Source organism: Rhodamnia argentea, chromosome 3 (genome assembly GCF_020921035.1).
Source record: "Rhodamnia argentea isolate NSW1041297 chromosome 3, ASM2092103v1, whole genome shotgun sequence".
NCBI classification, from domain to species: domain Eukaryota; kingdom Viridiplantae; phylum Streptophyta; class Magnoliopsida; order Myrtales; family Myrtaceae; genus Rhodamnia; species Rhodamnia argentea.
Window position 1 is genome coordinate 13,153,196 of NC_063152.1, and position 18,801 is coordinate 13,171,996.

The 18,801-nt window shown below is 42.8% G+C and overlaps 1 protein-coding gene across 1 annotated transcript; it reads left to right on the plus strand.

The window, feature by feature from the left end:
- The first annotated feature begins 1,147 nt into the window (after positions 1-1,147).
- On the plus strand, positions 1,148-4,959 carry LOC125314329 (potassium channel KAT3-like). The gene is made up of 11 exons (XM_048276343.1): positions 1,148-1,512; positions 1,605-1,820; positions 1,917-2,072; positions 2,163-2,220; positions 2,321-2,638; positions 2,901-3,140; positions 3,322-3,420; positions 3,507-3,539; positions 3,620-3,805; positions 3,887-4,445; positions 4,662-4,959. The coding sequence occupies exons 1-11, from the start codon at positions 1,334-1,336 to the stop codon at positions 4,793-4,795; spliced, it is 2,178 nt and encodes a 725-aa protein (XP_048132300.1). The 5' UTR covers positions 1,148-1,333; the 3' UTR covers positions 4,796-4,959.
- The last annotated feature ends 13,842 nt before the right edge of the window (positions 4,960-18,801 follow it).

An 18,801-nucleotide genomic window follows, 5' to 3' on the forward strand; every position in this document is an offset into this window, starting at 1 on the left:
GAAATCGTAACGGTATGTTTTTGTAGAATAACGATATGGATGCAAAGATTCATTTGGAATAATCCACAAAGTTATGTGACAATGTTTGGTGCTTAAATATTTATCCCAAACTCAAACATCTCTTATGGTTCATCACATCAATTTGTAAACTACTAGCCTCATGTACTTAAGTCACTCTTTGATGAAACAGTGCTAGAACCACAAAGATCGGTAAAATAATTAAAAAGTACCGTTGAAGAACCCAAAAAGAATTTATCATCTAAAAATGTTTTGAATAAGTGCGAAAAAGAGTAAGAAGGTCTTTACAACACCAGTTTTGCAAAATCAGTCTTCGTAAGGCCGACATCATTTATCTCAAAAAAAAAAAAATTACGAAAAGTGTGTTAGAAGTACTAAAATTTGTTAGAAAATGCAATTAAGTACTAAAACTTTTAAAACAAATATAATTATGTCCTAAAACTCGTCCGAAGAGTAATCGAGTTTAAAACTTATCACGAAATTGCAATCGAGTTATATGACTTTCAAAAAGCGCAACCCACGGAAGAATGACTCGGTTGCACTTTCGTGATAGTTTTTAGGATTCGATTGTACTATCGTGGTAAGTATCAGTGCACTTATCCCAAAGAAAAAAACCGGGACAAGTCCACGTGGCATCCATGACAATGAATTTCCCACCTCTAAAATCTACTGACGCTGTCTGGTCCATTTGGGATGTTGATATGGAAAACACCAACATATTTTCACCCAAAATCTGTCCTTGCAAAGGGGCCTTGGTCTAGTGACATACGGCTCCTCTCCACATGGGCGACCGTGCGTGCGTAGATGATGGAGTTCCCCACCAGCGGAGCTCCATCTCTCCATTACCCCCAGAAGCATCATCGCCATTTCCATTCTTTTCTCACCACCTTGTTCACAGATTCTGCTATCTGTTTCCCAGAGCATGTTCCATCAAATTCCAACTGTATCGCCGAGAGCAAGGCCCCGTGTCCGCCACTTCGGGCCGTACTTCTTCTTTTCACCTCTGTTGATCGATCGAGATGAAAGGTTACCTTGAGTTTTCGTGCGCTCTCTCGACTTCTCTCTGTGTCACCTCGCGACTTCTTTTCTTTTTGCCTCCATAATGGAGCACTAGCTGTTGCATAACCCAACCAACTTCTTCTTTTCACCTTCATGGGTTTGTCACATGTGAATCAAGGAAAGCACCTAAAAAGTTGCCCCTTGCCCGTGTCATCGATCCTCCACTTCCCCTATATAATCGCTCCGGAGAGCCTTACTGACCGAACCCAAAAGTTCGACAGCTTCTACTGTATCCCAACAATTTTTCGCCCCTGACATGTCGTTTTCCTGCACGAAAAGCTTCTTCCAACGATTTTGTGTTGATGAGTTCCACATGGACCGCGTTGCCCCTGGCAGTTTCTTCTCCAGTGATCTCCTCCCATCACTCGGAGCTCGAATCAATCAGACCACTAGGCTTCGGAAGTACATCATCTCGCCTTTTGCCCCTCGATATAGGTGTAGATTCTCGCCTTCCTGAAACATACATTAAGTGTCCCTAGAAACCATTACTCCAACCGGCTAATGTGTTTACTGATCCTTCTATCCAGGGCATGGGAGATGTGGCTCATTGTTCTGGTCCTCTATTCGGCGTGGATCTGCCCATTTGAGTTCGCGTTTCTGTCTTACAAGATCGATTCCCTGTTCATCATTGATAATATCGTCAACGGGTTCTTTGCCATCGACATCGTTGTGACCTTTTTCGTGGCATACCTCGACAGCCAGTCCTATCTCCTAGTCGATGATCCGAAGAAAATTGCTCTCAGGTAATGAAGATTACATCATCTTCAACCGCTGGTTCAAGACAAGTTTTTACTCTTTACAGAGCATATGCCTGAATAATCATTGCATCTAACATTCAGGTACTTGTCTACCTGGTTCATTTTCGATGTCTGTTCTACTGCACCGTTTCAGTCAATCAGCCTCCTCTTCACGAAACATAGTGGCGGGCTGGGCTTCAAGGCGCTCAACATGCTCAGGTTGTGGCGATTACGGCGAGTCAGCGCTCTGTTCGCGAGGTCACTCATCAAAAAGAAAACGACTCCAGTTTCCTACAAATCTTTCCGTGACGAATCCTGATACTCACGAGCCACTTTGCTTTTGTACAGATTGGAAAAGGACATTCGGTTCAACTACTTTTGGACACGGTGCACCAAGCTGATCTCTGTAAGCCACTCTGCAAAACTCTCTCTACCTTTCAGGGCAATAGGAAGATCATTTGGTCCCCTCAAAGCCCGGGTTTCTTTTGCCCCCCTGGCATGTTTAGGTAACCCTCTACGCTGTGCACTGTGCCGGATGCTTCAACTATTTGATTGCGGATAGATACCCCGACCCGAAGAAAACTTGGATTGGCTCGGTAAACCCGGAGTTCAAAACAGACAGCCTGTGGGACAGATATGTCACCGCCATGTATTGGTCCATTACCACATTAACCACAACAGGCTATGGAGACTTGCACGCGGAGAACCCCAGGGAGATGCTATTCGACATATTCTACATGCTTTTCAACTTAGGATTGACATCTTACCTCATCGGGAACATGACAAACCTCGTCGTGCACTGGACCAGCCGCACCAGAAACTTTGTATGGCTCTTTCCGTTGTTTCCTCTTTCCCTGTCGCAGTGGTATGATAAAATGTTACGAGGAATTACAATTAGGCCTAGGACAGTCGGAACATTTCCCTATTGCAGAAAGATAAATGTACGTCCTTCACACACAACAACTAGGAATTTCGTGAACCGGGTTGAGAATCATGTCGGATTTCATTTGTCGATGTACACTTATTTCGTACAATCAGGTTCTGTTCTTTGGATTTGCTAACCAGAGGACTGCTTTTTTGCCACAGAGGGAAGCAGTCAGAGCCGCTTCGGAATTTGCTGCGCGAAATCAACTCCCCTCGTGCATACAGGACCAAATGCTCTCTCACCTCTGCCTCAAGTTCAAGACCGAAGGCCTGGAGCAACAAGAGACCTTAAACAGCCTGCCTAAAGCCATCCGTTCGAGCGTCGCCTACTACCTCTTCTTCCCAATTGTTCAGAGTGTCTATCTTTTCAAAGGGGTGTCCAATGACTTCCTTTTCCAGTTGGTAATACCTCGAACACGGTTCAGACTTGCGTTTTGTCGTCAATTTCTGCTGCCCCTCCTAGGCAAATCTGCTATTATTCATGACTGTCCTATATTTTATCGACCGACCGCCCAAGTCAATTGTGCTTTCCTTCCTGCATCCTACAAAATTGACATATTTATCTACTTTTTTCATCTAAAAGGTTTCAGAAATGGAGGCCGAGTATTTTCCGCCGAAGGAGGACGTGATGTTGGAAAACGAGGCGCCTACATATCTTTACATACTTGTTTCAGGAACAGCGGTAAGTACACTTGCGCCCCTTCCATGTCCTTAGATCCCAAACGATGCCAAATTTTGACTTCCCTAGTGCAAAAATCTTGGTTTCAGGATCTGATATCCAACAGGGAAGGACACAATCAAGTGAGAGCACGTGACCTTAAATGACAGTAACTTCATTCACTCCATGAAGTTTCGTGGGATGCTTAACACGACTTTTGCAGGTTCTTGGGAAGGCGGTCACAGGGGATGTGTTTGGGGAGATCGGAGTTCTGTGCCACCGGCCACAGCCGTTCTCGGTTCGGACAAAAGAGGTCTCGCAGATACTAAGGTTAACTAGCACTTCACTGGGGAACATCATGCAGGTTAATAAGGAAGATGGTCATGTCATCATGAACAACCTCTCCATGGTAATCTAGGGTACTCTTGGATACATAACCATAGCATCTTTTGTGAATTCAGAGTCTGATTAGGTTTAATTGCATCCGCAGAAATGGAAAGGATCGGAATACTTAAGGTTTGCTTGCCCACGAGATGATGGACCGATCTATGGCGAATGGGTTGACAGAAGACAGCCTGAAGGGGCTTTCCTTTACTCCAAATATGAAGACAGCACACAGGAAGACTTGATAATGCCAGAAACGCAGGAGTCAGATCTCGTAAAAGCAGTCTATACCAACATCGCTAAACCGGAGAGCTGGGACCCGAGCATTGATGACATCTTAGTTTCTTCTTGTGAAGATAGAAAGATACCAGAGGAGCATAGAATCAACTTCATTGGGCCCGAAATAGGTACAAACACAATAGATGTCCAATGCAAGCACGGATCCCTCGGGGAACCAAAGCTAGCGAGATTCGAGTCGAGAAAGTCGCCAGGAGTGCCCAAACCAAACAAAGAGAGGATTTTATCCAATGTTGTGGTGAAACAATCAACCAAGAAAAGAGTCACCATCCATAAGCAGGTCCCAAAAGATGGTGGTTCATCATTGAGACTGCCCGCAAAGTTGATTGTCCTGCCGGATTCGCTAGAAGATCTGCTAAAAGTTGCTGGTAAGCTTCATCCGAATCACTTGATTTTCAACGATTTCATCGACGACGAACTTGAAAACTCCGTCTCATAATACGTTTCTCATTACATTCTTCATGTTTGCTGAATCACTTCAACAGATGCATAGAAGATAATTTATCAGCAAAACTATGTAATTGTGAATGCATTGCTTGTTCTCTCTGTCCGTTTGTCATCCTGAAAACGTGTTAAAACTGCAGGAGAAAAGTTTGGATGCGACTACCGAACTGCCAAGTTAGTAAATGCAGAGAATGCAGAAATAGACGACATCGAAGTCATTCGAGACCATGATCATTTGTTTTTCCTTGAGAACATGGACCATCCAGAGACATGACAATGTGTATCGCCACTAGCCTCCAGCTTGTAACCTTTAGGCAATGTGCATAGTGATCGGTCCGCGAAAATTTTACTACCTTAACGTTCGAGTATTGACCGGCCGGACCAACTAATGTGGAATAGTTCAGCCAACTCAATGAGAAGTACGTCCCTCTTGGTTGAGTGATCCTGGTGTCGCGTTCATATCTTGGTAAATGGACAAGCATCCACCGCATTCTGAACCGAACTATCCGTTAGGAGACGAACCAGTTGATTGGGAGAAGTTTCTCCTATATATGATGGATTACAGAACCGAGGTGAATTTATGGAGGGTGGTGATATGTGCTATCAGAATATCAGTTAATGAGATAGAATGGTGCAGGAAGAACTTAACCTTAGTTTCGTAGGAAGAGAAGAAATAGACTGAATCTTTCACCCGTTGAACTGAACGGGTTTAAACATGCATTCCAATATCTCATCCCGGGGATAGATCATCCAAAGAGAGTCCAAGCCTAAGCCAATCAAGTATTCATCAATATCTATTTTCACTCAAAAACTTAAGCGATCGATATATCCGCCAACCAGTTATATAATAACTAGTCCACACAATCAATCTTTTGACGTGGGGCTTATTTCTTTTTAGACCCTCCATGGTAAATCTTCTTCTCACTTAGTGATCCTTATATATTGTTAGGCTAGCTTCCGTTTAGTCCAAGCAGGTATGTGTACCAACGTACCTAAACTTGAATCTTCATATCGTTTTGTCAGTCTGCTGCGACGGCATTATCTCCAACCATCACACCTATTATCGAGCATTGACTATCCCATGATGACGCACTGAACCCGAGATCATGTTGTTACGCCAAAATTACTGCCATCATCGATGGGTCGTGATAGCAAATCTTCATTCGATAATCATTTTGATCTACAAGATACTTTTTTGATTACTTTACACGAATACACGCCGAGAGTCCAACAATCAACTTGGTCCCAATACAATGTGTTGGAATACATAGCAAAAGTCTGATACCTTGTCCTACTGATCATCACACACATTGACTAGTCCACCTTCCAAAACGATCTTAACGGCATATTCTCCCATGTCAACCCAACAAAGCTTAAACCCAACACCATAAAAAGAGGAGGAAACTTCTTTACCATATGGGCGAACACCCTATCGAAACATGACGTACACATATTTTATCAATGAATAATAATAACAGACTAAAATCGCGTTTTAAAAGTAATTATAATTCTTCAAGATTAAAATGTTAAACCGAAACTATACATCATTCTAGTATAGTAGCTTAGACAAGTTGAAAAGAAATCAATTAACGAAAAAGAAACTCCTAAATATAGAAAAAAAAAAAAGGGATAAAGTCATTCTGGAAAAATTGGTTCGATGAATAGTCGGGTGAATCACTTTACAATTTACATTGCTCTTTTGTTCGTTGCGGGTATCGCCAGGTGAATCACTTTACTCATTTCTACTGGGCCTGACTAGTAGAAGTAGTGAAAAATTAGGCTGTACATCAATTGGGCCTCACCTTTGAATCTAAAGGGGTTATTGGAAGAGCTCAAGGGAGATCTTAATAGCAGGTTGATTACACCTACAACTAAAATCGAAGTAAGGTTAACGTAAATAGGATTTCAATTGATGAATATTTAAACGAGACATGAGGGATAGCCCTAATTTTCTCAAACCCCCATGATATCTGGGGCTGGGCAATTTCCATGGCCAGCCCAAAGCTACAGGTGTTTTCTGGTCTTCCTTAGTCTTTCTCTTCAATATTCTTTGGTTTCTCTTGTTTTCTATCTTGCCTCCTTTTTTTCCACCTCAAGAATCATTGTATGGTAGGTTCATCTCTACATCTGGTGTTCATAATTTGCAGGGTTAAGAACTCTTGAATTTATTAGAGGTTTTAGTTTATGTAATAGAATTGTATAACATCTCATATTGTGACACTTCGAATTGCAACCAATGAAAGATGCCCTACTGAGTCCAATGTCATAGAAGCTAACACCCACCCTGAAATGACCACCCCCTTGTGTGATTACTTAAAGTACTTCTCTTATGGTGTAGTCTACGTGGAACGGCAGGGATCGTTAGAGATGGTATCAGAGCAAAATCCTCTCTAATAGGCGTGTCATTTGTGGACGCACTAGGCTCATGCCCTATCTGCAAGGGTGGGGAGCAATCGCCAAAGCAAGAGGAATCGGACAATGTGCGGCTCTTGGCAAGTTTTCAAGAAGATGGAGGCGTAGGATTGGTTTGAACCACACATTAGATATGAAAAATACGGTCTAGCTTAGGAACTATAGTGTGGGAGTAGCTCTAGATTAGGACCACCTACATAGGTCAAAGGCCATTGGATATTTCAACAGCTTTGACACATCTTATGAAAATAGTTTTGAGAGTGATTATGACCTCATTGAAAGCCATCACCTTGCAACGGTTTTGCAATGGCCATGTAATAGTTTTCTAACGATTATATAACAACCTTATAATGATTTGTTAACATTTGATTTATTTCTTCTTAAAGCATTTATTATTTTACAATTGCATTATAATGGTTTCTTAAAGGTTCCTTTTTGTTTGAATGTATAAATGAACTTCAAAAGATAATCTTGAAGAGACACGAAATCGAAATAGAGAATTTCCTTTTCTTCTAAAAATTTTCTTTTTCTTACTAGGTTATACACATAACGTTGTTTCTGTTCCTTTTAATATTTAGTGTGGAGTATAGAAGAAGGGTTGTTATATTTTAGGAGAATAGCCACTAGAAGTCTATCGCATTGAGTTTCATACTCCAGGGAATGAAATTATCCTTAAGGACAATGCTTGCCCTCGCCGTGTGACATCTTGAATTTCGATCCACTTTCAAAGCCGTGAGTGAATGAAATGTCTCATTGATGTATTTCAATTAAATCTCACTCATAATTAATCACTCTTGAGAAGACTAACCAATGAGGAATGGCTAGATAGGAAAATCAAGTACGTGGACCTAAAAACTTGATCCTAGATTGACTCTTTGGTCATAAGGATTGTCGAGGAAATATTTTGGACCATTATAGGCCGATCCTAGAAAGGTTGAGGGACGATTTGTTAGTACTATACGATTGGATCACGGGTGATTCCGTTTGACTATGTATGGGTTCCGAACGTCCTTAAATCATTTTCTAACGACCGTGTCCTTCGGGACTAGTGATTGACTCTCGCAATTACATGATAACCAAGGTCGCCGTGGCTCGAGTAACTCTAAAACGTGATAATAATCATGGGTCGATATGCGTAACTCTTAAAAGCCGCCCGTTAGTTTGAGATACACTAAAGTTGTAATTGATCAATATTAACCACGAATCGAACTTCAAAATTAAACGTCGGACTTTCGAGGATTCCAATATTAATCTTTGGACGTCGCGTCATCTAGAGCATGTGTATTTCATGGTTTGCTCCAAAGTGTTCAAAAAAGTGAAGTTCAAACAAAAAATAGGAAATAACCCTTTTACCCTTAGGAAATGCTCTTTTCTCTAACTTAGTAAGAAGGCATTTTAGTCTTTTTACCCCCTTTTGTAGCCGAAATTATTATGGGCTAAGTGTCCACTTGTGAAGCCAATTTACCAAATTGCCCTTCTTGAATTTTAAGAGACAAAAAGGAGTGAATTATCGGTGAGTCCCATAAGTCATTATCTCATCATTCAAGATCAATCATTCTTAGCTAAATATCTCATCCTAAAAATATCCTAATCTATCTTATCTATCCATCTTCTTCATCTTCTTCATATGGACTAAAATTTTCTCTCACTTCTCTCTCTTTTTCTTGCCTTGGCCTAACCACCACCCACACGCCGCCGAATTGTCGCCTCACGCCGCCACGCTCACCGTAAACCGTCAACCACCACCAAAAGCCCCAGCTACCGCCGTTGAGCCTTCCGACACTATGGAACCACCATGGATCAACGCCGGTCGAGAGGGTGCTTCTGCTTGGATTTCGATTTTTGCAGCTTGTTGGCCTTAAGTTCTTGCTAGATTTTGAGGTGAGTGAGCTTCTAAACCTTGATTAGATAGTTAGGTTGCTAAATGTAGTAGATTGAAGTGGTTTTGAGTGGATTTGGTGTTGAATGTGTTTTTGGGAAGTTTGGACCGAAAATGTGAGACTAGAGTTAATCGAGTGGTCTTGATTTCTTGAGTTCATGATGTGATTGATCGTGTGGCTGAGATTGATTGTTGCTTTAGTGTGATTAGATTGTGTGGTCCCGATTAATTATGTTTTGATGTGATTAAATCGTGTGGTCCCGATTGATTGTTGTTTTAGTGTAATTAAATCATGTGGTCCGGATTGATTGTTGCTTTAGTATAATTAAATCGTGTGGTCCCGGTTGATTGTTGCTTTAGTGTGCTTAAATCGTGTTGTCCCGATTGATTGTTTCTTGAGTGTGATTAAATCGTGTGGTCTCAATCGATTGATTGATTGAGAGGTTTAGCAAGATCATGTGGTCCCGATCCGTTAATTAGGAGTTTTAGTAATACCGTGTGGTTTTGATGCGTTAATCGGGAGGTTTAGTAAGGTCGTGTGGTCTTGATACGTTAATCGAGAAGTTTAGCAAGATCGTATGGTCCCGATTTGTTGGGCATATGATTTGTTTAGATCGTATGGTCTCGAATTAAGAACCGAGTAGATCGTATGGTAAATTGTAGCGATTACGACCGATATGATGATATTATACCCTGAGGCATTATTACGCGGGGTTTTGTGTATAAGAGATCATATTATACCCCGAGGCGTTATTACGTGGGGTTTTGTAATCATCCCGAGACGTTAAACGCGGGATGTTAACTTGAGGCGTTATTATACGGGTGCGGAGTACTATAATGGCCTAAGGCGTTATTACATGGGTCTGTTCTTATATTGTAGCCCGATGCGTGTTAAGCGGGCTTTTAAACAACTTAGCCTGATTAAAGGCGTTGTGAGTTAGAAGAATGATATGCTTTTAATTCTTACATCATGTCGTATACTTTTGGGTGGGTTGGTAATCTTTTTAGAACTGTCCGCCTAGGATGAATCTAGAGGTACTATCGCCCTAACCTAGATTTAGGAATTTACTTGCTGAGATTTATTCTCACCTCATCATAGGTTGCCTTCTTTCGGACACCCTGCCTTGATCATGAATGATCCGTTGCAGCGTTTCGGTATACCTATGGACATAGAGACATTAGTTACCAAGTATCCTGTAGGAGAGAACAATGTATACTTGTCATGACCCTCCTCGGATCGGAGGGTTAATGGGTCGCCCTTTTGGGTCTAGTTGCATGTGGACCTTCGGACGCGGGCCTCTCCCAAGGCCCTTTACCCAAATCACGGCGGAGGATAAAATCGAGTCGACCTTTCGGTGTGGTCTAGTGGCAAGTGCTACGTGTACATGCCTTGGAGTCGCCACCAATCGTTTTTTGGAAGGTACGATTGGAAACCCTATCGAATAGTTAGGAGATTCTATTCGATTATGCGAGAACCAGAGAAATGGGATCGGGGACTTAGTTACGCCAACTATCAGAGTTGACGCCCTTTTGGTACCTAAGTTGATTGAATTTTTCTAATCTCGGATTTCATGCGGACGAGTGGGGTACGAATCCTAATCTAGGAGTTCATGCGGATGGGAGTGACTATCCTAGCAACCACAATCAATTAAAGTAAATGCACAAATCAAAGAATTCATAACATGCGGATAAAAGCACATCAAAACAATATGACGTTCCTAATATAGCCCTATTGGTTTAAAGAAAGGGTATTCAAAGCATAGGAGGAGATCAAATGTGATTTGGAAGCGATTCGCCCATGAGGGGGTAAAATCGTAATTTTGAGGAATTTTGAGGATGATTTGCCAAAAAGGGAAAAATCGTCATTTCAGAAAAATCGGGAGTGAGAAATGTCAAAAATGGGATTGGCCATTTAAACAGAACCATTTCCTAATTTTCGACATTTTTAGAGGTTCACGGGAATTTTTTGAGAGACAAATTACCCCTAAAGGGTAAAATTGTCAATTTTGGAAAGATCGGGAAAAGAAATCTCAAAAATAGGATTGGCCAGTTGATTGTGGCAATTCCTCAATTTTTGAGAATTTTTGGAATTTTTAAGGATTTTCTACAATTTTTTTTAATTTTTTTTTTCGATTTTTTCATGATTTTTTCGATTTTTTTTATTTATTTATTATATCGGACCGGGTCAACCCGGTCAATGGACCGGTCAACCTGGTTCGCGGATCAGTCAGACCGGTCCAAGCCCACCCCCGAACCGGCCTCCATTCAAAATGACGTCGCTTCGAAAATTTACGTTCGAATTTTGAAAAATTCCCGCCCTAAATAATCGACGCTCAAGATTTCGCTACGTGGCACGAGGATGGCGGTCAGATTTGTTGACTATAATCGACGGTTTAGATTGAAGGGAGACTTGATCTCCACCGCACGATCTAAATACCGAGATCGACGGTTAAGATCGAAAGGCACGACCAAATGCGGCCGTCCGATCCCAAGCAAGGATCGACGGTTCGGACTGAAGGGCTTGATCGAATCTCAACCGTTCGATCTGGGATTTTTGATTTTTTTGAAAATGATTTGTATTTATTATTTGAATTTTCGAAAATCTGATCCAATGATCGGAATTGTGACACGCGGCCAAACCTGGGCCACGAGATCACGAAAATCGGATTTTTGTTTTTGGAAAATAAATAATCTCGAAAATTCATTTTTATTTTCAAAAAAATGAGATCTAGACACGTGGCACCCCTTAGGCCGTTGGACCAAATTTTTTATTTTCGTTTTCGGTTATAACAAATTTGCCGACGTGGTTGCCTCGTGGCTGCCACGTCGGCGACACCTGGGCGTTGACCGGGTCAACTTTTGTTGACCGGTCAACATCCTTGCCTGAAAAGACGAACGGCGCCGGCGAACGTCGCCGGCGCCTCGCCGGAACTCGATTTCCATGCCCAAACCAACCCAAAACGTCGCGAACTTCCCCTCATTCGGTCTCGCCACTAGCCTACATCCATATATCCCGAGTTTAACCCGAACTAACCTAAACCGGCCTCCAATGTCCGGCTAAACCCGCAACTTCCGGTGATCCCGAGAAACGACGCTTAAACGCCTCCAAAACTCCACGATTTTTACACGAATCTATTCCTCATTGTTTCTGAAACAACATATATCAGCCCTAGGTCTACATTCATTCTAAAACTAATATGAACCAAAAGCAGCATAATGTCCATGTCCGGCGAGCTTCAAGCATGTTAGCTAAACTTGATTTCCTATGTCGAAGCTTCAAACTAACAACATCCATCGTCATTCAATGAGATACGGGATACTTACCCGGAGATCTTATAGCTTCGATTTCAGAATAGGTGAGTTCGCGAGCTCGAGATAGACGTCAAGGTTACGAGGTAGACATAGGGGATTTCATGCATAGAAAATCACAAATGAAGCATGGAAACGGAATCAGCGGGGCCGTAGGAGTATATTTAACTCAAGAACACCGTAAAACAGCAACCTATTGATACTAAACTATGAGAAACCGAACCTGAAAAATCACGAGTTCACTCACCTGTTTCGAGCTCATTGACGACGGTGCTAGGTTCTAAAGTCTTCACGAGACCACCAAGAATCGATTGATGCTATTGGTGAGGAGAGGCGTCGCTCGAGCTGGCCGGCGACGAAGCTTCAAGCTCTCGGCGCTCACCCTCTCTAATGGAGTCTGTTTCTCTTCTTTTTCTATTCGCTCTTCCCTTTTTTTTTTCTCCGAATCTCCCCCCCTTTTGCGAGCACGCCCTCGCTTTTTTTTGTTAAAAGTTGATTGGTTTTCCTAACTTGATTTTTTGCGGATGCACTCGAAGGTGAGGTACGTACGCTAACCCATGTGTTAGATGTTTTTGCGGATGGGAGAAATAAGGGGTGGAGTGATTGTTAACATTGTTTCTTGCAGGTTGGAGTAAGGAATGTATGTTTGTGGATGTGATTATAGAAGCGGCGTTTTGATATAAACTGTTGTGCATGAAAGTGCATTTTGGCGATCACGACACATTGCACACACCGACGGTCAAACCCCGATCGCAACCACCCATAGGTTACCTTAAATAGGAAAAGGGTGCGAAAGGATCTAGTGTTCGATGGCACTTGAGACTTTCGTACTCGTTCCCGCTCATGATCCCGATTGGCGAGTTCCAACCCTCTCGGGTAGGTACCCTCGAGGGCGAATTTGCCATATTTGGATCGTGGGAGCCTTTAGCCATAGGTTCCATTCCCGATTTTTTGATTTTTAGAGTATACCCCTCACTTGTCTCATGCGCATGTCTATGGGTGGTTAGTATACCTAAAACCAAAAAATGTGCGAGGAAAATCAGGCCTTCCCTTTCATACTGATTGGTAAGGCATTTTATTTTATGATGTATTTCTTTATGCCGTTTCATCATAATTTGTTCATATATTGCAAATCATTCGCATTCATGAGCATGACATATGCTTATAAATCGTCCCGGTGATTAAGAAAAATAACAATGGTAGATTATAATGCCGTTGTTTCTCCGAAGTTCTGCTGAGCTGGAGCCGTTCATCCATCGGAGGAAGGAAGTGTGGCCCGGACCCAAGACAGGTCTACACTTCACCAGGTTCGTGCATGGACGTGAACCGACGGGAAAGAAGTTAAGATATGCTGAAGATTGCCACACCGAGTACTATGTGATTGACTTGCAATTCAATCGCAAAATGGATAGACGTTATGAGGAACTTATGGAATTACAAAGACAACGTCGCAACCAACCGACTAGAGAGGCGTATGCTCGTCGAAAAGCTGAACGTCAAATCAAGGTGAACCGACCCATGCTGGCTCCGTGGAAGAAGGGAAAGCATCCCGCTATCAAAACCAAGCCAAAGCATATTGTTCTCAAGAAGCCTAAACTCAAAGTGATTGAGGAATCCCCTAAAGCGATGAGGACATGGACAAGAGAATGGCCGGAGGAATCGCGCCACCATAGAGAATTCACCGAGGGAGGAAAGACCATCATTGACGCCTTTTTGGAAGAAGATTCGGAGGAAGAATCCCTAGAGGAAAAGAATCTCAAGGAAGAATCAATCAAAGAAGAAGTACTAATCGAAGAGCCCTATCTAGAAGAGGAGCCTAGTGAGGGATTGCTCGCGGAAGAACCCCCAATGGACTACTCATCCGAGGAGATCCCAATTGAAGAATCTTCCCAAGACAACGAAGATTACCCCGATGAGGAATCGGACGAGGACAATTAGACCACGGTGGCCTCGAGAAGTTCGAAGCTTAGGTTTCACGTTCCATTGATCTTTTACTACTTTCATGTTTTAGACTACATGTATAGGATTCCCCGGTTATGGGACTTCCTCTTATCTCTCTGACTTTTTCTCTATAGATATCCATGTATTAGGAATCTATTTCAGTAAATTTTCTCTACTTTGTTTAAATTTGCTATTTTGATCAATGGAATGTGACTTTGTTATGTCTCCTAATCACTGAGACGATCACGATCAATTGCATAATTCGCTTATTTGAAATTTAAATTAGATCTCATATTGGGTCTTTAGCTTAGATGAGATGATCTAATTTCTATTTCACTAACTGAAATATGCAATTGGATCGCATTATGCATGTTTTATGACATTGGTATCCATTCACTTTAAAGTAATCCAAGGCAATTGATTTTCCAACATCATTTGTATATTCTAGACTTGATGGGGAAGAATGATATCCAAGTATTCGGGATCCCTCGAGAGGAACTCCTAGCCTGGTGGGAGAATATGGGTGAAGCAAATCGGACATACGCCAAGACAAGACCGGGGTATCCGCTAGACCCGATCAAGATTGAATGTCCTCCCACTTTCATCCAAGCCATGGCGCAATTTTGGGATCCGGTCACTGCCACATTCAATATGGAAGGACTCGAGCTCACCCCTACTGCGGAGGAGTATAGTGCCACCATCGGAGTAAAATTTACACCTCGCCTTGTCCAACCCCCGATAGGATATGAACCCCTTAGTTCCTTAGCTAAATTTCTAGATACTAACCTCTACGAGATAACCCTAAATGCCAAGAGCAATTGTGGGCGCATTTCCCTTGCTTTCCTCATAAATAGGTTCTCAAACCTTCATGCGGATAAGGGGACTAAGTCGGGTATGGTCTTTATCTTAGCCTTCTTTAGCTTCGTATTATTTCTTATTTCCACCACCACTTTTGATCCTAGTATGGCTGTGGTAGTTAGACAGGTCTATTGTGGGTGAGATTACTCTAACTTGATTTTAGCAGAAACTTTCATGTCTCTAAACCGTTTCCGGGCTAGGAATAAGGGAATCTTTAGGGCTTCTAGTGGATTTCTGTATATGTGGTTCACTTCTCACATCAAACAGTTCAACCTCCGTATAGGTTTCATTGAGATTAGTCCTCATACCAATCCCTTTAGAACCTTTGTCCAAACTCATACACGAGTCCCTAACCTCAACTTTAAGGATTGGAAAGAATTTCTTAGAACCTTGAAACCCGAACAACTCCGATGGCGGCTTAAATGGCCAAGAATATATAAGGCTCAACTCACTTGTAGTGATGGAGATCTAGTTCCTTTCTTGGGCTTTACCGGAGCTACTGCATATTATCCGATGAGGGTCATCGGAAAGTTTAGAGCTTTACGGAAGATGCCGATACCGGCCGGACCAGGAATCTTCTCTTTCGACATACCGAAAGAGGTCCTCAAAGGCAAGGATAAAGAGTCGTTCGAGGCCAAAGTTGAGTACATTAAGGATTCCCTGAAGAAGTCCCAGATCGGAGATATAGAGTGGCCAGAAGACATGAGTGACGAGATGAACCTTTACTGAGCATCACTTGAGTACATCTGCCATTTCAAGACAGTCAGACGTAGCTTTGTCGAGCCATACGTGCCGAAGTACATCGTTCCTCATATGCCTGGAGTGGAGCCCTATATACCCGAAGATATGAGATCGCTGATTTATCATGAAGATGGGGAGTCTCGGATGAGGGAACTTGACCTCTCTTGGGATATTCGGGATACCCTAGATCCCAAACGTCCCAGACTTGGATAGAATCACTCCATCGAGTTTAGGATATCGGGACATTATGTCATTTTAACTTTCAAATACTCTTTGAGATTTTGGTTGTAATGAACTCAGTTGATTTTCTCATATATACACATTGAAGTGTTTCTTTTCATGACGCATTAAAACTATTGCCATGGATTACGCTTCTTTTAATTACATGATTTCTCTCGGAGAATGAGGAAAAGAACTACTTATATGAGAATAGGGCTCATGAAGTAGTCCTTTCTCTCATTAATCAAAAGAAAACATGCAATTAAAAGGATTCAGTACTTTGTTATCGCTTCATTTCGGGATTCTTACTTTATTTTCATTCTGGAACAGGTGATTTCTAATCACGAAACAGCCAAGAGGCCGTATTAGAACTCGTCCGAGAACCGGAATGGAGCGGGAAGAACTAAGCCCGAGAGTCGGTGTTCTAGAGACACAAGTGAACTCACTGGTTACGATGATAACAGAGATGAAAGCTCTATTGGAGGCTTCTCATGCAAAACAGCCGGCGATACCGGATCCGAATAATCCCGCCCATCCATCATCGTCTAACACTAGCGACAAGAGGCAACCCGAAGATGCCCATCCAGTTCCTGAAGTTACTCAAACTCATCATATTAATCCGCAACCTAAAGCGTCGCCGGTAGTTATCAATACGGAGAAGGAGGAGAAAGGAAAATCTGTGGTTAAAACAGAAGAAGGGTCTAAGAGATTGGCCAAGATCGAAGAGTGCTTGAGCGATCAAGGCTATGAGCTAGCCATATTTGATAAGATTTCCCCTTTTGCAAAAATCGAGACACCGCCGAATTATAAGGAGCCAGAGTTTGTTAGGAAGTACAACGGGACGAGCTGTCCCCGCGCTCATTTGAAATATTATCTGCGCAAGATGGCACATTACTCGGACTACGTCCCTCTCTTAATGAACACATTTCAAGAAAGTTTGGCAGGTATTGCTTTGGCCTGGATCATTGAATTAGACTTGGAAGATTATGATGGCTGGGAGGACTTAGCTGAAGATTTTCTGCATCGGTACAAATTTAACACCGCTACCGCCCCTACTCGAGAAGACTTGCTTAGAACCGTGAAAGGAAAGAATGAGCAGATCCGCATATATGCCCAAAGGTGGCGAGCCTTGGCGACACAAGTTAAGCTGTCTATCCTGGAAGATTAGTTAGTTGACTTGTTTCTGAAGGCACTCCCCTACAAGTACTTTGACAAGTTGAACATGTCGGGATGTCGGACGTTTGTCCATCTGATAAAGGTTGCGGAAAGGCTAGAATGGGTTATGAGGGAAAGAAAAGCTCCAGAAGCGCCGGCAAGACGCCGGTATGCGTTGAGAAAAGAAGGTGGGGCGGGAGTTGACATTGCCTTTGTACCGAATCCACCGAAGCCCAAACAATTCTCAAATTCCAACCTGACACGGGGAGGATCGTCATGGTCGACGCAAAAGGTGCAAGAACCAAGGAAGAAGCCACCTCCTAAGCGGTTCACGCCTATCCCTAGGCCATTATCCAAGCTACTTCCGATGCTGTTGGAGGAGCGTTTAGTTGCAAAGGAGCCGCCAAGGCCAAACCCGACGAGGTTTCCTGGATATGATGAAAGCCAATCGTGTGTCTATCATATGGAGAGAGAGGACACAATGTCGACAACTGCTACGTTCTGAAACTCAAAGTACAAGCTCTCATTGACAACCATCCGGTGGAGTTCGACAAGACGACACCTAATGTACAGCAGAATCCACTCCCCGATCACCGGGTATTAGGGATGATTTTTGGCGGAGAAGAAGAGAATCACCTAGAGCTCAAGGTGAACATGAGCAAATTGTGCGACATTTTGGCAATTGCTTCATCTTATCCAAATGAAGGGGAAATGTCGATTGAACGAAAAATGTTGTGTATCGCCAAATTGATGAGCCTCGGGATAGTTGCGGGCGTTGCTGACAAGACATTTGAAGGAGTGCTTGCTTCTGTGAGTTTGGATCGGGATCGGTTCGTGATTGAAACCGAACAAGACAATTCCTGGAGGGTTCCTCATGAGAGTTTGATGGGTGATCTAGAGCCGATCACGAATCCCGAGTCCGAGGTTGATGAGGATGACCTAAAGACCGAAAAGACACGTCTAGGCGATCAAAGATTCATGTCGGAAGCTCAAGAAAAGGGTGAAATCGTGGACAACTTGGATGAAGACTCTGGGATGTACAATTTCAAAGTCAAGTACTCTGCTCCTCCTAGCTTTTTCATAAAGACAGAGGATATTGTGCCGGATGGATGGGGAGGTATGGATGAAGTTATCAAGCCGGACGTAGTTGATGACATTGCCGAAATTATACTCTATCCGAAAGATTCAAGGGCCACGAATGACACCGAGTTTATAAAGCAGTTATCTCGTATGGAAGAACACGTGGCTGTTTTCTCTCATGAATTAGAGAATTTTACTCAACAACTGGCAGCGATAGATCGGTCGCAGACGACGAATGATACGCATGTTGTAGAACCCCACACTCAGATTGACGGACGGAGTTTGAAGATGATGAGATTGATTTACCAATTCGGGGATTTGAGTGCGTTGTTGACAGAAACGAAAGAACTTCTGAGCTCTTTGGCTTCGACTAAAGTCACCCCTACCGCCGATCAAACCGCCGAATCATTTAGTTCACGAAAACTCGCTCGTCTTGAAGCAGTCTTTACAAAGGCCGGTTTGACTTACATGGTCGAGGAGGAGAATGAAGAACTGGGGTTGGATGCGTGTAGAGAGAGGATGCGAACTTCGCAAGTTTATACTCCTATGGCTGAAGAGGAATTGGTGGGATATTTTCCGGAACCCCTCTCGCGTGAAGTTTTTGACCAAAGGCTTCCGTCGACTTTCCACTCTTTCGCTCATCGGGTGTGAGTGGGAGAAGAAATTGAAAGGAGCTTATTGACTGA

Excerpts from the sequence above, each read along its gene's own strand:
- LOC125314329 (XM_048276343.1), top strand. The coding sequence starts at position 1,334 with ATGTCGTTTTCCTGCACGAAAAGCTTCTTCCAACGATTTTGTGTTGAT. Across the intron at positions 1,513-1,604 it reads CCTTTTGCCCCTCGATATAG|GGCATGGGAGATGTGGCTCA; the intron begins GTGTAGATTCTC and ends CCTTCTATCCAG. Across the intron at positions 3,806-3,886 it reads TCATGAACAACCTCTCCATG|AAATGGAAAGGATCGGAATA; the intron begins GTAATCTAGGGT and ends TTGCATCCGCAG.